Raw genomic sequence first — 24,725 nt, forward strand, 5'->3', positions numbered from 1 at the left:
CTGAAATACAATCTGTAAGAAATAAAACAAATGTAACTCTTTGTTCGTCTCAGGTTGACTACACAACACACACTTATGTTCACTGTATTTATTCTAACAAAAGACGAAATAAAATTCAATAAATAACCCTAAACAAACTACAAAACATTATCTCCCAATGAGCAGTTAGCAACAGTTAAAAAATTAAACATAATTAAAATTAATAAAACATTAATAATAAGTTAACAAAATATACAAGACATGGAAACATTACTCATGAAACACCATGTATGTTTATGTAATACTTGTAAAGAAAACAGAGCTGATCCTGATGCACAGTTACAGACGCAACAGAAAAAGGGGGAGGAGCTAGTTACTGGTTGCTATGGTAACCACCAACTGTCAAGAGCCCCGTAACAGAAGTTAATGTACCAATAAACAACTTCTGCACTGAACAACATGAAAATGAAGAATAAAAAACACATTTTAACAAACTTTACATCCATAATATTAAAATAAAACCTTTTCTATTGTCATAATCACAAATTTCTCAGTTTGTTTCAGTAAGTCAGACCTTTTTCAGCTCACTGAAAGTCAGATTTCTTCTTCTTCTTGCATCCTTTCCGTCTGAAACCCAGCAGAAAAATTGAAGTGGAGCAGCAGATGCTGCCTCCTCCATTACTTTTTCACAGTTTTCCCGTCTCTCCTCCCCCCTCCTGTCGTGAGGGTCCCTCGTCGGTCCCCTCCCAACAAGGTTAGCATGAATTTTTCATCCTCTGTCAGGGCGGAGGCCTCTGCAGGCAGCATGGCATGTATGGAATTATTCATACAGCCTCATATAAACATTCCTGATACAATTAAGACACTTCTTTTGCACAACTGAGCATATCTAAAGCTGTGCAAATTAAAAAATACACATTACGTGTTTTTGAGAGAGCTTCAGTTTTGCATATGAAGAATGGGGAGCATTTATGGTTAGTACAGAGGCTTTGGTGGTGTTTGTTGATGCGTTTTGTAGCTTCAGCAGTGTGTGCATTCACAGCCACCAGCAGAAGAAGTTCCCGTTTAGCAGAAACGTTTGGGAGCGCTGTGTCTCTACGTCTTTGTATCCGTCGTCCTTCAGACTGCAGCGCTCTGCTGCTGGTGATTGACAGCAGCTCAGGGAGTGGCAGGCTGAGCCAATAGCAGGCCTTCTTCACCCTGTCAACCTACATAGAAATGAAGTGAGAGGATGCTATGCTCACACACACACACACACACACCCACACACTGAATGTTTCCACTGGGTATTTCTCAAAGATTATCCTGATTCTGTTTATCTTTAATTTAGTCTCGTCTGCTGTCCTCATCCTTTCTTATCAAACTCTTCTTTGTTTTTTCTTCATTGATCAAGTCTTTCTTTTTCTGTACTTGGCCGTATATCTCCTCTACTTATCAGTTACAGCGCATTAAATCAGCAAATCACATCAATACCATAATCTTACATGGAAATATGTGAAATAATCCAACCTATAATTTAACTACTTTTTCTTACTGTTAAAAATATTTCTTCTTTTTTTTTCTTTTCAGTTTATCAAGATTTTTAGGATTTTTTTATTAATACAAGTTACCCAGTTGGTGAGAAGCCATATTTGGCTAATTACCACTAAGGGAAGTGAAAAACTGATAGAAAACGGCATCAAGGAGCGGCATGCTGGGTTTATAAATCTCCAAGGCAACCATCACATGCCATCTAAAGGTCAAATAATGGAAATATATTAATCGCTACTGAGATTCAGCAAGTTACAACTAAGACGGAGCATTTTGCCAACATACTTTTCAAGATGAATGCGTAAAGAAACACCTTATGCTCTCTGAAAAGTACAGTAGAGTATCTGTGATGCTGTGGGCTAACTTCCCTGTTTGTAAGAAAATGCTGCTGCAGTAAAATCTGATGTTTTAAGGCTTTTCAAACACTGTAGCTTGTGGCCACCAAGCTAAATGTTGCTCTGCTCTTCTTCTGCTGACCTTGTTTCACATCTTGTGTTTTATGAGCAAATTTTGCTCAGTCACAACACAACCTGTTGCTCTGCTTTCCAGCTTCTCTGTCAGCATTATCGTGCAATTTGGTCTCAAGTCTGTGCCAACACTTTACTGCTGGAGAGAGCCCACTCCAGGCCTTGAATCCTCAGAGGGTCTGCGTTCCAGGATGCCTGCATTACGGCTCCATTAGAGGGAAAGTACGAAGGTTTAGATTTATAAACACAGCAGCATATAGATGGAAGAGATGTCCTCCTGGTGAAGGCTGTAGATCAGGAGAGTCAAACTTGATCAAATGTCTGAATGTTCTTAAAGGGCCAGTTGTATTGATAAAACCCATTTAACTGTTAAAATATTAATACACGGCAGTTCCTCCTGGATTTTATGATTGTGTTTGTAGTTTTTTGCAATCAAAACCGCATATTTTGGGATGCTAATTTAGAAATATTTTTAAGGAATTTTGTGATATTTCCGCTAATGCAGTGGTTCCCAAGTTGCAGGGGGTCGCGGGAAGCAGTATGGATGAATGGGGAAAAAAAACAGTTGCACAAAAGTGTTTCACTGTAAAGATGGTTTGTTGTGTGTCTGGTTGCAACCTGAAGTGTGAAATAAACTTCGGTGGAGTTTGAAAACAAAATATGTGTATAGGTTTATGTCTGGTTGAACAATGTGTGCCCAGTTGATTTCTTTTTTCTTTTTGGGGGGAATTTTATTGTGATCCATAGGGGGCCCAGAAGTAATCTTTGGGAACCACTGCGCTAATGTATGATAAGATCCATAGAGAAAATATTCTTCTATGTACTTTAAGTCCCTGAAAAGACTCAAACGATGAAACATTATGCAGCTTGAAAAAGGGTGAAGAAAGAGTATTTTAAGGTAAATAATCCTACCTCACTGTCTCATTGGTGTTTCCCTACAGATACTACCTGAAGAACAACATGGAGACGGAGACGTTGTGTTCAGATGACGACGCTCAGGATCTCCTCAGGGAGAGTCAGATCTCCCTGCTGCAGCTCAGCACCATGGAGGTCGCCGCCCAGCTGTCAATGAGAGACTTTGAACTCTTCAGAAACATCGAGTCCACAGAGTAGGCAGTTTGTGATTTATATACCTGTAATACTTTATGTGACTGCCAAAAAATAAAGAAGTTTAAAGTACCAAATATATGGCAAAATGTAGAAATTATTGGATCACACACATTGTTTTGTCTCTGTTGCTAGGTATGTGGAGGACTTGTTCAAGTTGGACTCGTCTTCTGGGTGTACAAACCTGAAACAGTTTGAGGAGGTGATAAACCAGGAGACCTTCTGGGTGGCGACCGAGATCCTGAAAGAGCCAAACACCCTGAAGAGGATGAAGACCATCAAGCACTTCATCAAGATCGCTCTGCACTGCAGAGAGTGCAAGAACTTCAACTCTATGTTCGCCATCATCAGGTGAGTTCAGCCTGTCCACTCACCAGCCACAACAGTTAGGCCTAATGAGACCTGGGAAACATCTGGTCCACGTACTAGGGAAAGACCACAACACTCTTCAGTGTGGAAGTTGTTAGAGTGGGAAGAAGACTCAAAGTTAGATATTTTCAGTGTTTAAAAAGCAAGATGGAGGAAGCAAAACAGTGAAAGAAGCTGATCAACCGTAAACTTGGCTGTTTTGGTTGTTTCATCCCAAACTTTTCTGGGTATGAAAACAAGCCGTCGCACATAGGGCATAATCTTTTCCTATGGTGGGAACTAATTGACCCAAAGCTAACTTCAGTCAATAACAGGAAGGCTGGAATCATTATTAAAAAAATGTTAGCCAGGTAAACTTGATCATTTCTAATGGAAGATACAATAATCTCCACCCTCACACACACAGTGTGACGTCACCTATTCTTCTACAATAAAGTCACAAAGTCCAGGCTAGAAATAAATACTGACACTGACTTAGAAATCTGAATCAGATCAAAGCTTCACAAATACTGGAAATAAGCCACGAAATCGCTATAAAAGTCCAGAATAGCTTACAATGTTCTGGAGTCAAAACATCTAATTTACTTAACTTTCTGATTACTGAATGTTTCAATGATGTGTCAGGAGAATCAGGATTATGTCTCAGATATATATTTTAGGTGTTAAATGGTTTTAGTAACAGTCTGAGCTTGCAGCAGCTGAGCGTAATGATCCTTTGTTCACGGTGGTGAGAAACCCGGGAGCAGAAGAGTCTGACCTCCATGTCCCCTTACGCTGCTGCTCACAGCAGGACCTCTGGGTGCATATGGCTCTCTGATGCTTAACCTGCCCGGCGACAGGGGCACATCTGCCGCTGCGAACAGGAAACACAACGTTCTCCTACCGACTCTGTTGCAGTCTGAAATATAAACCACACTGGATTTTACCTAAAGTTTCACCCTCACTTTCCAATATTACAGAATAAAATGCATTTGGATTGTAGGAATGTTTATCACATGAAATTAGATATCAAGCAAACATTTTCAGAATCTATATTCCTTCTTATAAACACAGTGTTCAGATTTATCTTCCATAAAAACAAAGTATGGATCCGAACACCTTAAGCCCCACATAGAACATACTGAAGTATTTTTGTGAATTAATTTCTTACAGGAAGGATACCACAATTCAGATTTAAACCAAAAATGCTTAACTGGACCAATATCTAATAATTTAGCAGTATTTAAAATTTAGAAAGGACAATAAAAACATCCATATTAAAAGAAGAGTACACCAGAAGATAGTTTTGCATTATTGCAGCAGAATTATATTTTCTGCTTTGGATTCTTAGCGAACTGCTTTTTTAAAATCTTTTTAGTGAGATAATTACAATTCACAGTAATTCAGTTTCCTTGTGTGTTTCTTTTGTGATTGTGAACTAACTGCCTGGTAGAAGTGACTCACTTTACTAACCAACTTAAGAAAAATACACAACAACCCAAGATGAAATAAGCGTTGAAAAGTTTTTATGGCTTCATATTTATTGTCATACAAAACACAAGTTTTCATACAAAGCAGAGAGAAAAGTAAGAGAAAGAAGAACACATATTACCTTTGTCAGCACCTCAGCGTTCCCTCATTTTCCTCCTCCTCCTTCCTGCCTCCATCCCTCTCTCCTGCACAGCGGGCTGAACTTGGCACCGGTGGCTCGGCTGCGAAGCTCATGGGAGAAATTGCCCAGTAAGTATGAGAAGCTCTTTGAGGACCTGCAGGACGTCTTCGACCCGTCCAGGAACATGGCCAAGTACCGCAACGTGCTGAGCAGCCAAAGCATGCAGCCGCCCATCATCCCGCTGTTTCCTGTGGTCAAGAAGGACCTCACCTTCCTGCATGAAGGTAGGAAAACTTGCTGAAGTTTCTGTCTGATTTAGCTGAAAACAGAGGTCTGTTGAAGGTTCACATTAAAAACACAAACTTTATTTTGTTTAAACCAGATTTTAGGCGATAGGCCAGCATAAAGTGATCTATAATTATGATTGGGAAAAAACCTGAAAAGTTTGTATCAACATTACCGTAAAATTTGCCAATGCACAGATTGGCTGGAGTTTGCAAAGCAGCTAATTCAGGATCAGCATTCGTTTTCCTCGGTGCTGATTGGCTGTAGGTATTAGCCGGAGTTTGGTAATAAATAGTTACATTTACTCAGTTACATTTACTTGAGAAACCTATTTGAAAAAATTGACTTTTCGGAGTATTTTACTTTTATTTGATTAATTTCATTATGAAGTGTCTGTACTCTCACTTGAGTAAAATTTCTGGATTTTCCGCCCACTGTGCAGAAGAGCCAGGACAGTTTCCATTGTGCACATTGGTGCAAATATAAGGTTTATTTTGTGTTTATACCATTAAAATAGGAAGTTGTACAGAGTTAGTTCTAAATACACAAAACTAGGTTTAGTAGTCATTTTGCTCCATTACCTGTTCAGCATAAAGTCAAACTTAGGCTACATTGAACCTGCTTCTGCTTCCCCATCAGATATTAGTAAGCTACCAGGTCAAAGTCAGGTTAGAAAAACTTTCACTGTCTGGCATTTTCTGCTAAAACAGAAAGTTTCCTTAATTGTGAAAGTTTCAAAAGTAAATACTGCCTTCCAAAAACACGTGTTAAAAACAGAAACCTCCTGGAACAATGACTAGAGATTCTCTTTTCTTTTATGTTTCAAGAATCCCAGAATATGAATGTTTCATAAAACGCTGACAGCTCACTGCGAGTTAAATTGGTTTGTTTGTCGGGGTGTGTGTGTGTGTGTGTGTGTGTGTGGGGTTTGTGTGTGTGTGTGTGTGTGTGTGTGTGTGTGTGTGTGTGTGTGTGTGTGTGTGTGTGTGTGTGTGCGTGTGTGTGTGTACGTTCACCTGTTTCCTCCCAGGCAACGACTCCAACGTTGACGGCCTTGTGAACTTCGAGAAGCTGAGGATGATCGCGAAGGAGATCAGACATGTGGTGCGGATGACCTCGGCCAACATGGACCCCGCCCTCATGTTCAGACAGAGGTTAGTTACCATTTATTCATCATCCTGCTGTTACTTCTTTCTATTTAGCTTCAATGTTGTTGGGGCCAGTTTTCAGATCTTAAGAGCGATTTAGGTGAGTCAGATTTTATTCAATCTGTTGTTAACTTACAAAAATAATCAGCCAAATTGTGGGTTTTATTGAAAATCTAGAGATTCCTTCAAAGCTGCTTTATGTAACTTTTATAAATAAGATGTTTTATATAATCTGTGAAAAGATCCTTTTCCTCCCTGAGCTACTATTGCTGTCTGAAGAAATGCACCAAAAACAACCAATCACAGCAAGGGGGCGGGTCTTAGCGCTGTCAATCAACCTCATACATGGATTGCCAAATATGCTAATAATTGAGAAACAACTCATCGTTATGGAAAACTGTTTGTCTGCCGTCACATGGGCCAAAATTGCAGGCCAAAAGAAAAAAAACAAACCAAAATCAAGCAATTAAAGTCGCTCAATATTTTTTTTTTTTTACCCCTCCAGGGGTATTTTGTGGGCTCTAGTGTCCCTTATATGACAGTAGGCTGACAGGAAACTGGGAAGGAGAGGGGGGAAGACATGCGGCAAATGTCGTCGGGTCCGGGAGTCGAACCCGCGACGGCCGCGTCGAGGACTCAAGGCCTCCAAATACGGGTCGCGCTAACCGCTACGCTACCACGGCACGCCCCTCGATATTTTTTGTCGAGCCAAAAGTTGAAACAGATTTTTGTGACTGTGTATTGGGGCTATTGCAGATTAAAAAAAGGAGAAAATTTCCACCAAAAATTCAGAAATTTTGTAGAAAATGTGAAAATTTCCTAGAAAATTTTTCAAACATTGTTTTTTCAAACTTTTCAAAAATAATTTGACTTTCTTTTCATTTTCAACATTTTTTTGAAAATTTTTGACCTTTCAATAAAAAAAAAATCTAATTCAGAATCTTTGAGGTATTTTGTAGAAAAAATATTTGTAGAAAATTTCTGTGATTACTCAAAGTTTTTTGGCATAAATGTACTACGTTTTTCTTTTCTCAACAATGGCCATAATATTAAAAAGACATCTAGTTTTGAGTTTCTCTTGAATAAATTTATTTTCAGTAATAAGATCAGGATTTGGGTCATTTTTTTTTAAAAAGCTTGCTATATTTAGCCCAATTTATGAAAAAATAATATCTTTGTGTTACCTGCAGTGTAGCATAGAGCCAGAGGAGGAGGGAGAGGATTGATTGACGGCGCTAAGACCCGCCTCCTGGCTCTGATTGGTTGTTTCTAGTTAGCACATAGAGAAATAATAGCATTTCTGTTTTTCCAGACTCATATACTGTCACAACATAGTGAAAAAGTTACATCCTGCAGGTTTCAGCTTGTTTATCTTTTAAACCGGCTCTTCCTCCTGTTTACTATCAGACTGGAGGAAAAATCCTCAGAGTGTTGAAGTGTGAAGGAAGATGTTAGGTTTACTTCTGAATCCTAAAAACAGAAAAAATGTTGGCAAAAAGGGAAGCACGACTACCATACATCCTCCAGCCAACCTGGATCCCTCAGCTGTGGGATCAGGCGCACGCTCAGCGTCTCGTCCAATCAATTCCCTTCGCTTCCTGTCCTGGTCATGTTTGGGTTGCAGTTGTTAACTGGAATGTCATGCAGATTGGAAGTGGAGGTGGAATTGATGACAGCTGCTGCGTGTAGCTGGTATCACTCAGTTTGTTGTGCGTCTGTCACTGGTGCGGTGCATGACTGCCCCCTGCAGACACTCCCCTCTTACTACATGTTCAGAAAGTCCTGTCAATAAATTCTATAAATTAAAACATTAAAACACACTTTTTGGGTTGATGAGGGGAGAATGTCCCACATGTGGTGTCCTCCCATCTCCGGTCATTTCCTGTTTGTTGTGCTGGCATGAAGTCTACATAAGTCTCGTCTCCTCTTCCACTCCTCCCCAAATCGTTAAACTTGTCTTTAAGTCACGCTTCAATCTTCATGCCTCTTGCTTGCAGGAAGAAGAGGTGGAAGAGTTTAGGGTAAGTTGTGGCCCGGTTTCCACTTTTTAATCCAGTTCCAGTCTGGACCGGCTGAAATGTTGTCCACCCTGCATAAAACTCTGCATGTGTCCCTTTTTCTGTGTGTCTGTGTGATTAACCTCCCCATTTGCATTTTCAGTGCTCATCCACTGAATCCATTGATCACCCATTAATTATCTGCCATGTTCATAAGACTCTGAAGTCAGATAGTAGCTTGTAATGGTGCTTTTTAAATGTGTTATGATGCATAACTGGTTGCATATTTTAATGCAGTCATATCCACCAAAGTCTTCCTCGCATCATTGCAAACCCTGAAATGTGTCATTTGTTTAAGATGTCAGACGTTAGGTTAGTATTTTATTCTGAAAATCTTGTCCTGAAGTTCGACCTTACAGGCTGATTCAAAGTTCTTGTTCATATTAGAGCCATAAAATTCATTGCATTTTATTTGAATTTAATTTGATAGACAAAAAACTAAAATCTCCAAATATGGTTTATAAATTTCTTTTTATGAATTTCTCTTATCTTCCATACTTCTTGTTTTAAAATGAACTAAAAATTGATGTTCACTGATGTTTTCCATTCAATCTGACTGAGCTTTAGCAATTTCTACAAAATAAAGTGGACAAAATTTTTAGTCTCTAGACTAAAAACTTCTGGAGAGGTTCCTTAACTAGAAGATGTGCTGCTGGAATTAAACTCATATCAATAATTATTGGTTAGTTTTTTGTTTTGAATATCTGAAATGATGCCAGTCTGGTTGTATGACCTTTCCTCTGTTGTTCAGACTTTTCTCATTTTTTATTTTTAAGGAGTTATAAGGAACCTTATAAACCTGAAACTACTGCTGCACAAGTTACTCAACAGACTGTTGCTAGGTAACTGTTGCTTGGTTACCTTGTTGCTAGGTAACCAAAGAGTGAGTGAGTTGCTAGTTGCTTATTGAGTATTTGATCAAGCGTATTATCTACTGATATTGATTGATATTGTTACTGATGTATTGTCCAGTATTAGGTTTAATACAAATATGTGGCACACCTTTTAGACTTTATTTGTGAATAAGTAATTTTCTATCATATTCACAATTTGAAGTTTTTTGATTTTGCCCAAAATGAAGCTCATTGGATAGAAACTCCTAGTCCTTAAGTCCAAAAGAAAAAGTGGAAAATACTCCAAGAATCTTGATGTTTCTCATCTCCACATCAGCAAATTAGTCACCAAACCTGTTTCTCTGCCAGCTGTTGGTAAAAATGGAAAGTAAAATAAATTGTTTCAAGCATTTGCAAATACTATTTGACTCTGGTTTGTGTTTGCATCTCCACATCTGCATCTTGTGTTTCCTAACCCTTTTTGCCTCCATCGGACAGAATGTCCCGCTGTTCTGCACTGTTAGCATGGCGCATAAGGGGGCGCTGTCCCTCCCCAGTTGCATGGTCCCGTTTTAAACTGCTGTGCTACAAAACAGATTTTCAGATTTTACTGAAGTGTTTTTCTGTTTAAACTCAGAGTGATTTTATTATTTTGCCTCTTTCTTTTCTGTCTCTCTCTTTCTTCTCTTTCTTTATCCTCTGAATCCTCTCCAATTGAAATCTTTTTCCATTCATTTTCTTTCCCTCCATCTCCTCTATCAGGTCTTTGAGTCAAGGCAGCACCAACTCCAACATCCTGGACGTTCAGGGTGGAGCCCATAAGAAGCGCGTGCGCCGCAGCTCCCTCCTGAACGCCAAAAAGCTTTACGAAGACGCTCAGATGGCCCGGAAGGTGAAGCAGTACCTGTCGAACCTGACGGTGGAGACGGATGAGGACAAACACCAAATCATGTCCCTGCAGTGTGAACCGTCTTACAACACATGTAAGAGTTAAACAGGAGTCAGACTGAATTAGATTTAAACTAAACGTTTCTACATTATTAGTATAAACTGTGGAGGATCAAAACTGACATAATTAATAATAATTCATTTTTAATTCACTAAAAATTAATGAGCTAAAAAGTGTAAATTTATTATTAATTGCTAATTAATGAAAAAACATTTTTTTAAATAATTGTAAAAAAATATTTTAATTAATTAAAATAATAAATTAATTATTTTTAATTGATTTTAAATAATGTATTTAATATGCATTGTGGTAAAAAATATATTTTTTGATTTTTACTTTTTCTTATACATTTTTGTCAGAATATACACATATATATTTTTTCTTAAACATGGTTTGTCCACTCTCTCTATTTTAGAGATGCGTGTAAAAGGAAAAGACAAAAAATATATATTTCTGCTTTTATTTTTGTTTCTAATTCTGGTCTGAAGTTTTGTGTTTTGTCTCATTAAACTGAAAGTTAAAGAAGAAAAGTTGTTTGTATCTCAACATGAATTAGTGTGAACTTAAAGCTCGACTGTTTCCCAGAAAATTGAATATATTTTCATTGACCGTTGCTTAGTTTTGTAATATTCGCTCACGCTGCCACCTAGCGTGTTTCCTCATATCCTGCAACAATAACATGACAAACACAATCTGCATCTAATGATGCACCTGGTAAAAATGTCTAAAAATTCATCTCTAAACCAGATAAACATAAATATGTTTTTGTTTACCGCAGTTCAAGTCGCTGAATTATTTCTGTGGATAAAGAAATGTTGGTTTGTGTCGCATCATATAAATACCCCAGAGAAACAGAAAGTTATGGATTAAAAATACAGTTTCTAGACAGTCACATGAAAATAATAACATACTTGGGGAAAATATCTTATCATTAGTGAAATAATCTGCCAATGGAACTAGAAGCTTTTCACCAATATTAAGGAATCATTCATTGAAAATTAGCTTCTATATCTTTCTGAAATGTTAATTGTAAGTTTTGTCTTGTTTTAAGATCTTTGCTCCAGAAACTGGTTGCAGTGTGTGACAGAGTTTGTAAATGTACATTTACTCATTAACTGTCTTTGTTTTCAGTGGGCAAAAACCTGAGCGAGAGGCGAGCAAACAAGTCGGACATGTCTCCGGTGTCCCTCAGGGCGACGTTACCTTCAGGGAAAACTCAGAACAGGGTGTCACAAGTCCTGCAGGTCCAGGTGCCTCTGAACCCTCTGAGGAAGAAGAGCGCCACCAAGGACATCGGCACCCCCAGTGAGTTCTCCTCCGCCAAACTTCACCGATTCTTCTTGCTTCATACATTTTTGTCTCCATGATCTTATTTTTTCTTTCCGTTAGATTCAAATTCTCCGCAGGTGGTGAAGAAACCTTCAGTGAACTCGTCAGATGAGTGGAGCGCCAAGAGACCGTCTGATGACACCGTTTCCATGGTGTCGTCGCTCCACTCCAGCCCCACAGTGTCGCCTCAGGGCTCGCCACGCAAAGGTACGCAACATTTCTCCAATGACTCTGGAAAACTTTGGTTACACTTCATTTAAACACTGACATGACAAACATGACATAATACTTGTCATGAACACGAAGGAGTCTTCATAAATATATACGTCTTTTGTCATTAAGTATTTGATAAGTAATGACACTTTTATTGCGAAGTAGATACTTTTAATGGACTTTTACTGCAACTTTGCATTAAAAGTGCTATTATTTGTCATGTCATGACAACAGTTGTATATATTTATGAAGACTCCTTCATGTTCATAACAGGTGTTATTTACAGGATCAAACTGCAAAAACACAAAATCTTACCAAGTACTTTTAGTTCAGGGTTCAGGATTTTTTTCACGTTCTCCTTTCCGTCGCTTTGATTTCTTCTGCCACTAGGCGGCGCCGCAAAATCGCAGAACTCCAGCCAGATGAACTTATCGGGATCCTCGTCGTCGCTGACCAGCGACGCCAGCACAAAGACGGGCACCATCAGTCTGCGCAGCTACGGCATAGGTGGGGCCCTTCTCCACAAGAGGATCCTGCAGATGACCAGTCAGCATAGCCGAGAGAGCAGCAGGAACAGAGAGGGACAGAGTGAGGACGAGGCAGAGGCAGGTCAGGAAGAACCGAGGAGAGGAAGATCCAGGCAGCAGAGGAAACCGGAGGCAGAGGCAGGGCAGGTGTTACCCAGGAGATCAGAAACCCCAGAGATGCAGAGGGAGGACCCCACGGTTCACCGCGGGTCTCCTCCTCTTCCCCACGCTGGTGTCAGGACACCCATCAGGGCGAGACTGTTGTCTCCTTTCAGGGTGCTGAGAGAGAGGAGTCAGTCCAGAGAGAGGCCGCTGCCAAAGAGCGAGGAAGCTTCTGGAGAGACTTTGTCCTCCGCAGCTCAGCAGGAGGCTGAAGGACAGACAGAGCAGAGAGTCAGGAGATCGGTCAGCCCCAACCCGTTCCTCTGGCTGTGCCGAGACCGACACAGCAGGAGGAAAACCATCTGATCCACAGACAGACAGACAGACAGACAGACAGACAGCGCCAGGAGATTAGTGTCACAGGATGCCTCCAAATGTTTCATAAAAATGATGTATGAGTGATTCAGTAACGAGAGATGGAAAACGATTCCACACTGCAAAAAATCTTTCCAAGTATTTTTGTTTAGTTTTTAGTGCAGATATCTTGGTTCTCCAGAAATAAGACGTTTCAGTGAGTTTCAGGAAGTTACGTTGGCAGATTATTTAACTTTTAACATTGATGTCTTGTTTTAAGTTCAATAATCTGCCAAAGTAACTAGAATTTTTTCATCAATATTTAGGAATTACTGACTTAAAACAAGCTTCTATTTCTTGTTGAAAACTTACTTGTGAGTTTTTTTTTATTTTGAGTGTACTTACATATTTGCGCTACAAACTAGACAAAAACAAAAGATTTAGTGTTTTTGCCGTCGGTGGTTCATTCACTGACCAGAAAAGATTGTCTATTTGAGTTTTTCAGTGTTTCTGATCTCCAGCCCGTTTGTCGTTTCTTCTTCGGTTAAAGTTGAAACATTAATTCTGCCATGAACCGAAAAACATTCACCACTAAACAGACTGTTCTTTTAGAAACAAACTTGAACAAAACGAGATTCGTCTCAGGTTTGTATGTGACCAGCAATCTGTTCATTTACGTGTCACTGAGTTCTGCAGGTTCTTGTGATAAAATGTTGAAACTATGAGTTCAAACTTGTTTCACAATCATTTTAAATGACAGTTAGTTAGTTTTAAGTGGATGAATGGAGGTTTGGTCGAACTGCAGGTAGTGTACAGAACAAACATCATCCACGGTTTTTGATTCGCTTCCAGTCGTTTCATCCAGACTGTCCTCCGTCTTCAGGTTGCCCCCTCCTCCCTTCTGCCAGATCGGACAACCTGTCGGACTCCAGTCACAGCGAGATCTCGTCCCGCTCCAGTATCTGCTCTGTGGACTCGGCGCAGGCCTCCGGACCGGACGACCGCTGTAACCGGGCCGGTTCCGGTACCGCCGCCACCGTCGCTGCTAATGCTACGGCCGCCACGGCTGCTGTGGTCGCTGAGGGCACAGCGGCGTTAAATGCACACTTAACTGCTGATTACAGCCAGCCCAGCACAAGGTAATTGGCTCTAGTTCAGTTGATTTGATCTAATCTGTCTGCTTAATTATCTGAGGTTGAAAGGAGCGCCTGGAGAGCGGACGCCATAATGAGATGAATGGGATTTAGATTTTAGAGGAATCCCGTCTCATCCAGAAAACAGGACATTTAATAGAAAAATGGATTTTTATATTGTTATAAACCTTTTAAGAATCAAATGCTGCGTTTTATGTCCTTTGAACCTTTTGACACTTTTCCATGTTACAGCAGAAGGTTTGGTGATGATTTTACATAAAACAGCTTGTATATTTATTTATGTTAGTTTGTAACTTTGCTCTTTTTTGTTTTTACAAAATAGATTAAAGTGTCTGAGCAACAATAATCATATTTTTTCCCCTATATTTTTTTATTATGTTTTTTTTTACATCTGGGCTTTGACTGGACCATTCTAGCATTGGTATTTTTTATTGAGACCACAGCATTGGAGCTCTTTCTGTATATTTAAGGTTGTTATCCTGGTTGCCAGGTTTTCTTCCATAATTGTCTTGTATTTACCACCATCCATTTAAACTTTGTTCTTATTCAAGAAAACATTCCCATAGCATGATCCCCCCCCACCGTACTGTAGCTTAGGGTTAGCTAGTAGCTTTGGTTAGCCACAGATGTATGCAGTTTTCTCTCCAGCCCAATAAGGGGCTCAGAAAAGAGGAAGACATTTGTTGCTTATCTCTTATTAGGGATATCGTAGAAAGCAAGGCTGGATTTTCCTGGTTATTCAAATAAAATTGCAATAAAAAGCGTTGACGTTAGCAGATATAACTTTTAAAAAATGTAGAAAAGATCAAGGGATGTGAATACTGTCTGCTGTTTTAAATTACTTTTAACTAAACTCAACTTTTTGACTCTTCTTCTTTATTCACCTCAAACTTTTGCACAAAACATCCACCTGTTGACCATCTGCTGCCATTCGCCACTCCCTGATTTCTTCCCCCAGCTGCTTCCATTTACACCCATCCTTTAAAAACTCCAAGAACTGGAAGTGATAAAAAAATAACACCTGTTTATTAGCATCCCTTGTTTTACTACTCTTCTCTCTCCTGCTTCTATCCAGGACAAAGTGTCGGCTTTTTAATCTGGCTGAGTAAACAACGCCGCTTCTTTATTGTCTGTCCATAATCAGGCCATTCTGTCTCATAAAGAGAAAAGTGAAATATCTACTTCTCTGATATTATATTACCCTGGCAGCCTTGCTTTGGAGCATCGTTTTATGAAATCCGGCTCGGTTTCATTGACTGTCTGGTTTGTCCTGTAAAATACAGTCAGTGAATCAAACAGCTGGTCTGGAAAAGGATCATTGAAAGGAATCTTTTCCTGCATTATTTATCAGATTAACAGATTTCTGTTTGGTCAACTTTCTCTTTAGTAAATTATATTTTATCCTTCAGCCTTTATTCCTTCGTCAACAGAGGGCGATGTGCGTCTTTTATCAACTGGTAACCAGAACTCCCAGTTTGATCAAATTCATTTAAATGAGTCACTTAAATGTAATTTTTGAGATTAGCAGAAAAACAATGAGCTTTTTTCAATCTTAACAATTTGTAAATGTGGAATATTAATACCTTGATATTATTATCAAGGTATAAAAAATGTATTGTGACATGAAGAGGAAACAGAAAGTGAAACATTTCATCTCTTCTTCTCCTTCTGTCTATCAGCTCTTCAGTCGTGGCTCGAGGAGGACATGCAGCGCGACCTTTCACCTCCTCCCTCTCCACGGAGGAGCTGACTCCGGACCACGCCTCCCTGTCTCTGGACTCGGTGGTGGACAGCGGCCGCGGCAGCTGGACTTCCTGTTCCTCCAACTCTCACGAATCCTTCCAAATCCTCCCCGCCTCGTCCTGCCGGCCCTGGGACCACGGCATCCACGGCCACCCGCTCTCCCTCCCCCACACGCACCTGAGCGGCTTCAAACTCCCGGCGCTGGGCCGGACGACGGCTGAGGCGGACGCCGCCGGGCCCTCGTGGGCTGGCGACGCCGCCGCCGGGCGCCACATCAGAGACTCCAGCTCAGATCTGAGCGTCGCGGTGCGGGAGAGCCGGACGTCGTCGGGCTCCCTGTCAGACAACTACGAGGGGAATTACGGAACGATAAAGCGGCGAAACGCCTCGGAGTTTCCTTCCTCGCCGGCCAACGAGGAAGGAGGGCAAAGCGCAGACGCCTCGTACAAAACGGTGACGTCGAGCACAGAGAAGGGCCTGATAGGTGAGGGAGCCGAGCGGCGCTCACGCTCACCTCCTCTCCTGCATGCGTGTCCGTCTGTCCAGGAGGAAAATCAAAACACAACAAGCAGAAAAGATTTATTTATATAAGAAAATGAAATATATGTATATATATTAGCCAGTAGGCTGATTTGATTTTTTTCTAATTAAATCTACAAACACACCATCACCCGTTTCAGTTTAGGGATTTGTTTTTGCAATGTCGTCATCCATCTTATTAGTTTTATGTTTTTCTGTTAAAGGGCAGTATTATTTTTTTCATCATGTTAAAATGTTTTTACTTCATCAAAAACAAACCTGGAGTGTTGCTTTGATTCTACCATGAATGTCTGAGAAATCCTTTAGTCTCCATGACAACCAATCAGCTGTTCAGAATGCCTGGGTGGACTTAGCCCCGCCTTCGAGGCGAAGCTCCTCCTCAGAGCTGCAATTTCCAAACTTCTGGGCACTCAGCTCCTTCAGACTAGCCAGCAGCAATTAGCAAACGCCTGGTGGAGCTGCTGGTTCACAGAGGAGCCGTGTTGTGTCGACTTCCTGAAGGCGGAGTCTCACAAAGACCAGGAGTTTTTAAAGAGACAGAGGCCCTATTTTAATTTCATAAATATCATATTTGATTCATGTAGCATTTTTATAACTAAAGTTAACGTAGTTACTCGATCGAGCTGGGAAACATAATACTGCCCCTTTAATTTTCCATGTTTTGCATGTTGTGTTCATGAAGTTTATTTAATTTTTCCATTTTTTTCCCCCTTTTGTTTTCTGTACATCACATCCTTCTTTTCCTCCATCCTCCTTTTATTTCCACCTTCACATCCATCCAGTGTACTGTGTCACGTCCCCCACTAAGGACGAGCGTTACCGAGCTCCCCCTCCCACCCCTCCAGGCTACCAGGGTCTGGCTCTGGGCGACCTCGGGGTCGCAGACGGAGTAGCCGGCGGGCCGGGGTCTCCCGCCCCCCGACCTCCTCACCTCAGGCCTCCAGACTACAGCGTGGCCCTGCAGAGGAGCAAGCTCCTGCAGAGCCCCGGGCTGGTCGAGGCGCGGAGGCTTCACCTCCGAACGGCCAGCCCCATTCAGGGCCAGTCCAGACCGCCCAGCGCCGTCCCCCCAGCGCAGGACCTGGCTGACAGCGAGGACGGTACGTCTCAGTCCTGCTTCGCTTTCCTCCGACAACCAGAAACCATCATCTCTTATTCTTCCATTTTTATTCATTTAAATTTGAGTGGAACCAACAACTGAGGACCGATTCACTTCTCCAAATGTAAAAGTAAAGTATAATGAATCGTCAAACATTATTGCATTATTGTTTAATGCAATAAATGGTAATTTTGTTGATTTGAAACCATTTCCAAGTAATATTGGCATAATAATTAATGCAATTTTGTAAAGAACACTTCACACAGTCACCAAAATAATAAATAAAAAGGAAATTTAAACCATATACAACTGAAACTATGAGTAAAAGTGACCAAAATCCTGTTATTATGACTGGAAATAAATTCAATTGAGAAACTGAAAATCAGCTAAATTTACTACTGCGAATTAGAACCACTGTAGAGGAAAAAAACTTTTACATTTCTGCCAAAAACCTCAGAACTTTTGAGAGCGATCTCAGAAAATTACAAGGAAATTTGTTAGAAAAAAAATTTAATTTTAGATTAATATCAAACATTTTCTACAGAAAAAAATTCTGATTTTCAAATGAAAATTTTTCTAGAATATTTCCGAGAGAAAATTTCTGTTTTTAATGAGAACATTTCTGAGGAGGAAGGAAATTTTCTCCTTTTTTCAATCTACAGTGGCCTTTTGACGTACTGTAGTCGTAAAAATCCCTTTCAACAATAAAAATAAAAACAACACTTCAAAAAATAAATAATGCAGTAAACACAAACATCAGATCGTTGTAAATATCGGTCCACTTTGTTTTTAGGTCGGGTTCTTTTGGCCCAAATGCTGAAACATTCATGTTTATCCAAACTCATTTAAAGTATTCCTGTATTTTTCATAATTAGTTGATGATTTTGTCTGTTTGCTTCTTTGTTTTAGAGTTGCACTAAAAAAAGTGAAATGTTGTCCCATCTTCTCTGTTCCAGATGAACAGGTGTCGGCGGTGTGAACTCATCAGCCTGGGGTCATCATCTGACCTCTACACCTCTGGACTTTCATGGACCCGTTTCATAAATCAGAGATTTTAGAGACTTTTTTTAAAATGAGAACTTCTGAACAAAGCTGGAAGAGGCGATGGCATCGCAGGAGACAGACTTTTAGCAACAGAAGGACAGAGAGACGACATTTATGCCTCGCTGGAAAACCGGACCGCCGTACCTCCATTCGCTCTCCAGGCTCACTCCGCTGCACGTTTTGTCGTCTTTGCTTTAACTTGACGTTTTGCTTTAATCTGCTGGATTTCTGAGCTTGCAAATGTGAACTCCTTGGTTTCATTCTTTTTAACTTGAATGTAAATTATGAAGATCCACAGCTCTCAAAACAAATGATTCAGAGAGTTTTAAGTGTTTTAAGATTTTTTTTTTTTTTTGAGTTCCCTCGCAATAAGTTAGCAAAAACAGTCTGCTCTGTTTTACACACAGCCCCTATTTAAAATTGCACAGATGCACATTTAAAGAAAACGTGTTTATACATTCTGAACTATTTGGTGCATAAATCTGATTGAAAATCGATTTATTAACTGCATGTTTACATTTGTTTGTATCTTAGATGTTCCTGCACATGGAAATGACTCGTAACATTTCGGACTACAAACACAAAAAAATCTATCAAAACTGTCAGGTGTCTTTGAAATAATAGATATAGACAGAAATAGTTTCCAGAAATGGAAAGAGATCTTTTGTATTTTACTCGGATGTTGGTGATGGATTTTTATCCTAAATAAAAAGATATAAGACTCCAGATATCTCAAAAACGAGATATTAATGAACAGAAACCTTATAATAGCAGAAAAATGTTCAGTATTCAATTATGCTGACTAGTGAATTATTGTGAGGGAACGCAAAAGAAAAAGAATCCATAGTTTTCTAATCGTTAAAACCTAAAAGGCACTGATGAATATTTTTCAAAAGGTGGAAAAAGAGAAAATCTCTGATGTCTGCATAGCACTTACCGTCCGTCCCGTTCTGAAACGTTGCGTCACTTTCGCCTCCTCGTTGTGTGTCGCTGCTTCCTGCTGGTTCTATAAAACCTGGATTATAACTCGGTTTAATGAGCTGAAGAACAAATGCCTCGCTGCCTCCCGCAGAGTAAAAAACCCTCAATTTATTGCAGCCGCTGTAATAAAACAATAAATTAACACACACACACACACCAGGCCAAAAGGACAGTGTTTACGTGGAGGCGTGTGTGTTTTGTTTGCAGTGTTTACTGGTTGTCTGGAGTTACGAGCTTCTCTGTTGCACCTCGTCTGGGTGAGAAGAGCTACAAAATAATGCTGCGTCAGCAAAAAATAATGCTGCATTATAAACAAATTTACAACTGAACCCTCTGCAGTCTGCCTGGCTTACATCTTCCACAATATGTGTATTTTGTAAAATATTTAAAGAAAACGCTGGAAGATTTGTTTTGAAAGCAGGAGCAGATTTGTACAGAAATCATTTTTTTGAGTTTTTAACTGGAATCTCTTTTTCTCGTTCCCTCCCTCCGTCTCTGTTCTGTTTGCTTCCTGTAATTTGCTTTTGCCACACGAAGACTTGAAATGATCACTGCTAATATATATAAGTATATATGGATACTCACAGCAGATATATAAATTTGTACATATATATTTTTGCTGTTCCTTTACCATAATTTAATGTAAACTGAGTCTGTATAAATGTGCAGAGAGGATATTTTTGAATATTTTTGTTGAAAGTTTTGGAGTTTAAAGGAATTAGTTTTGGTTCTTGTCATTTTTTTGACCCGTTCTCCCCGTTTTGATGCTGTTTGCTGAAACTTTGGATCTTTGAGTGTAATTGCTGCTGAGTTTCGGGAGGATGTAGCAGAGTGTGTGTGTGCGTGTGTGCGTGTGTGTGTGCGTGTGTGTGTGCGTGTGTGTGTGCGTGTGTGTGTTTGGGATCAGAACAGGTTTTCTTTTTTATTTGAGTTGCTCGGTGCTCCGCTGCTCTCACATTATTTCCAACACAAAACTTCTGTAGTTGCAGTTGTGCTTTGAAGGCTCCTGCCTTGGTGACACGAGGCGAGTTGATGCAAACTGCCGACGCTGAAAGGAGCTTTTTGTTGCCAATATGTCTGAACTGAAGCGAAGAATCCTCGCTCTAATTCCACATTCAGCTAAACATAAAACTTTCTACCTGCCTGCTCTCTCTGCTTGCCTGAAAGCTTTTATTTTGGCCCTCACCTCTTGGTATTTTGTCTTTGATGTCACTTTGACGTTTTGCACAACTGCTTTACTTGTATTCTTAAACTGAAATCGGTGTTAAAGAAATTACAGAATTTTGTGCAAAGTTTTTCAGATTTCTTTTGAAATAAATAAATAATGAAAACAGTCTTTGTTAAACAAAGTATTGATAATATTCTAAAATAAAACAATAAATAAGTGAACTAGCTTTGCAAAAACATGTGAATCTTTACGTCTCGATTTCCAAATCCAGCTTGTTCCACTACAGGGAGGATTAAAGTTCAAACGAATAAAGAAAGCAACTTCTTGTGATCTTCTTGTACCTGCACTGCAAAAACACAAACTCTTTCTAAGTATTTTAGTCTAGTTTCTAGTGGAAATATCTCAGAGGATTTGAAATCCTCTGAATAGAAGCAAAATAGAAGATCTTGTCTTAAGTCAAAAAATACTTAATATTGATGAAAATGTTCTAGTTCCATTAGGAGATAAATTCACTGATTACAGACATTTTTCCCATATCATAAGTGAAATAATATGGAGGAATTATTGACTCAAAATAATAGTATAACTTGCTGAAAGGTTACTTATGGGTTAGTTTTTTCTTAAGCTATTTGCACTAAAAAAAGACTAAAATTACTTGGTAAGATTTAGTGTTTTTGCAATGTGCTTTCTTATTGAAGTCCTGCTCTCTCTCGCTCTCCTGCAGTGAGTTCCTTTTAAAAAGCTCCATGCTGATGCTGCCTTTAAGCTTCATTCATTCAGGAATGGCCTACATTTTGAACAGTTTAAGCTTGTTCAAGTTTAAATCGATCAAACAACCATTTTCTCTTTGCGTCTCTAGAATATTATTGAATCTTTGAGCTGAAAAGTTAATTTCTTGATTTTTACTTCAGTAAAAATTGTAAAAAACAGTTTTTTTTCTGTTTTTTTCTCATTTGTTCATTTTAATCCACACATTCTTAGAACTCAAAAATGCTCATTTGTTTTGTCATCAAAAGCCCCAGCTTTATTGTTTCCTCTCTAAAAAAGCAATCTGAACACATGATTGTGTTTCTTTGAAAATAGAACGAGAAAAACAACAATTCCCTAACCTCAGAATATAATTTCGCCCTTTGTCTGTTTCTTTGTTTCCTGGAACGCAATAAGAGAGATGTGGATGTGTGTTTTGTGTGTGTTTGTGAAAACGTCTTCTGGCATTACAGCAGAAATGCACAATAAGCTTAAATGTGGAGAGTGAGCTGCACAATCCTGTACAGGTATTAACTCGGTCTGTGGCTAAACGTTGGCTTCTCTGCTCACACCTATAGATGTTGTAACTTATGTCTTTTAGAAAGACAAACATGAATTTAGCTTGTTCGCTTTTTATGTATTTTTTACAAGTGATTGTAAATAGTTGTTATATTTTTGTTTAAAAGAATGTTTAAAAAAGGAACAATTAACTTTTATTTCTCGGAGTCTACTGATATTAATTTGGACTATGAATAAAATGTTAAACTGACAGTTGGTGTTTTTATTATTATTATTTATGTTTTGAAATCCTTGAATGTTAAGTTTAAAATAATCTTTAAAATAGTTTCTGCAGCTGAATTTGACCTCAGAAAGCAGAACTTTGGACATGATGGAGCTGAAAACTAAATCTAATCAGAGAAAGAAATATTTACAAAATAATTTACAGTTCCTATAAATTTAATATTGCAATCATTTAATGTTGCACATTATTTTTGAAAAAATCAGTTTTCACTTTTACACATTTCTGATCCAAGCAATAAAAAGAAGGCAATATTTTGAATCATTGATTTCTGTTTATTCAAACTGAATTTGTTGTTTATTTGTTGATGCTTTTATCTCAACACTTGTAATAAACACGTGTCAAACTCGAGGCCCGGGGGCCAAATCTGGCCCTTTGCAGCTTTTTATGTGGCCCTCTAGACTCTAAAAGGACACATGAACAGAAGCATCAATATAACTGGAACTGTGTGCCTAAATGTTATTTTATCAATCTAATCAGTTTTTATATATTTACTGCCAAATTACATCAATCAGTCCCTCCTGTTTCTTGCGGATTATTCACACAAAAATGAACAAATCCCTGAACTTTTTTATGATTTTATTGCACATTTTTGGCAAAAAGGTTGAAAAACATTGGATCTAAACGACTGCAGGTGGCAGTGTTTCTTCTACAGCTGCATCAGCCTTGATGTGAAGTTATAATCCATATGGTAATTAATATGCATAAATATTCCTAAATTAGTACCGCAAACACTTTGATTTTCATTGAAAAAAAATCACAAAAACAATCGTAAAATCCTGGAGGGACTGAAAAGATTTTCAATATTATTTTAACAATTTATTTATATTTTAACAGTTTTGTTAGCAGGTTTTGACAATTCATACCGGCCCTTTAAGAGCATCCGCCATGTTGATTTGGCCCAAATTGAAAATGAGTTTGACACCTCTGCTTTATAAGGTGGAAAATATCTTCTAATGCCACTTTTATTTCTTTTTGCCCGTCTACTGCTTTGTTCAGCACTTTATCAGGTCTGATCCAAACTGGAGCGCTCAAGGTCGGCCCGTTTTTTATTGTTCATTAAACTTTTACTGTCAGAGTCGGGTTGATCGACCTTCCCGTGTGAGAGGAAGTCTCTGTGTTTGGATGCACACATAAGGGCTGACCAACCACAAGAAGGTCTAATTTTATTTCCAAACTAACTGATTATAGTTTCCTTTCTGTCCCAGATTTTTGGAGTGAATCTCTGAACCGATTCACCCGAGTTGAGGATCTCTGTAGCTCCCCCAGAGTTACCTTGGGCAGCTTAATGGTCTGGTATAGACAGAAGTAACTGGTTGCACTTTATTTTATTGATGGGTATTAACCAGAAGGATACATACAAATGCAAACACTTGTAGATTTTTGAAAAAATAAAATAAAATGAATGTTTATGTGCTATTTTGTTTTTAACTAATATCACAAAAGTCACATTAAAGTTGATGTTTGTACAGTGAAAAATGTAGAAAGGTAAAAGATATGAGTACATTTCAGAGACCAAAACTAATTTCTGGAAAAAAGAAAAGTATTTATGGCTTAAAGTTGGTGGAATAAACATAAAATGATTTCCAGTTTAAAAGCCACCAAAGCTCAAGATTTGCCTAAAATTGTGTTTCTGTTGGTTTTGCACTCAGATTTAATCCCTGTTGGGTCTGAAATTTATTTAAAATACAGTATTATTCAAGATATAGATCAGGACAAAAAATCTGGATTGTGTCTCATATTGGGATGTAAAACATGGGATAAGTCAGCAAATCATTCTTATTAAGAAAGAATACTTAACTAAATCAAAATGAGGTTTTAAATATTTTTCCTTTATGGTTTGAATTGACTGTTGAGTGAAAGTGGGGAGGAAAGGTTTCACTAATTATCTTGTTAGTGGCGATGGGCTGATGACAAAAGAAGTTAAAGCTCAGATCCAGGTGGGATTTCTCTAAAACAAAATGAAATAACTCACAGCTGAAAGTATGTCTCAAAGGGTGAAGGAGCCCCTGCATGGCAGGAGAGGAAACTCAGGGAAAAAAGGAAATGGGACTCTGAGGTGTTGTAATGTGTGCGACCTGCATTCACATCGGTGTGCGCGCGCATCTCACCTTTCTGCTGTTTTGACTTTGAAGTTGTGACTTTGTCGGGAGCAGAAGCCGAGAGCAGGAGGTGGGAAAACGGAAACTGGCTCCTGAGGTGCGTCCTCACACATGGGGGCTGGCTTTCAGCATATTCCTGTCTAAATTAAAATTTGTGAAGCAAAACAGCTTGGAAAGATATTCTGTCACATGTAAAGTCTCAGCATATCTGCCCTTGGGTTTATGTGCATTTGCTGCCATGTATGCAAGAATCTAAAAGCAAAATGGTTCATTAAACTGCCATGTCTGGTTTTAAGTTTAGTATTTCTCTCTCATGTGAATACTAATTAATATGCTATTAATTTATATGAATTAATATGCTACGGCCCTTCAGCAAGCTAAGACATTACTCTGACTGCGTTTCCATTAACCATAGAATTGCTCAAATTGAAATTACGAAAATAAATTTGCTTATGGAAACATTAATTTTAAAAAAACAAAACATGTTTTTCCATAAAATGTTTTTGCG

The 24,725-nt window shown here is 39.0% G+C and overlaps 1 protein-coding gene across 14 annotated transcripts in view; it reads left to right on the forward strand.

Annotated features, from left to right (window-relative positions):
- The window catches only part of rapgef6 (Rap guanine nucleotide exchange factor 6), a 131,534-nt gene extending 111,175 nt beyond the window's left edge, over positions 1-20,359 (forward strand). For 10 of the 14 annotated variants that reach the window (XM_023342276.1, XM_023342277.1, XM_023342270.1 and 7 more), the window contains 13 exons: positions 2,918-3,085; positions 3,219-3,434; positions 5,116-5,327; positions 6,359-6,482; positions 8,474-8,497; positions 10,129-10,349; positions 11,447-11,620; positions 11,705-11,851; positions 12,248-12,364; positions 13,724-13,979; positions 15,674-16,221; positions 17,060-17,377; positions 18,333-20,359. In XM_023342276.1, the coding sequence (XP_023198044.1) occupies positions 2,918-3,085; positions 3,219-3,434; positions 5,116-5,327; positions 6,359-6,482; positions 8,474-8,497; positions 10,129-10,349; positions 11,447-11,620; positions 11,705-11,851; positions 12,248-12,364; positions 13,724-13,979; positions 15,674-16,221; positions 17,060-17,377; positions 18,333-18,355 (2,548 nt within the window). In that variant the 3' untranslated portion in view covers positions 18,356-20,359. The remainder of the gene's footprint in view (positions 1-2,917; positions 3,086-3,218; positions 3,435-5,115; positions 5,328-6,358; positions 6,483-8,473; positions 8,498-10,128; positions 10,350-11,446; positions 11,621-11,704; positions 11,852-12,247; positions 12,365-13,723; positions 13,980-15,673; positions 16,222-17,059; positions 17,378-18,332) is intronic. The other 4 variants (XM_023342278.1, XM_023342280.1, XM_023342274.1 and 1 more) reach the window with 2 other exon arrangements.
- Positions 20,360-24,725: the final 4,366 nt, after the last annotated feature.

The sequence above is a fragment of the Xiphophorus maculatus genome, chromosome 11 (genome assembly GCF_002775205.1).
Source record: "Xiphophorus maculatus strain JP 163 A chromosome 11, X_maculatus-5.0-male, whole genome shotgun sequence".
Taxonomy (NCBI): domain Eukaryota; kingdom Metazoa; phylum Chordata; class Actinopteri; order Cyprinodontiformes; family Poeciliidae; genus Xiphophorus; species Xiphophorus maculatus.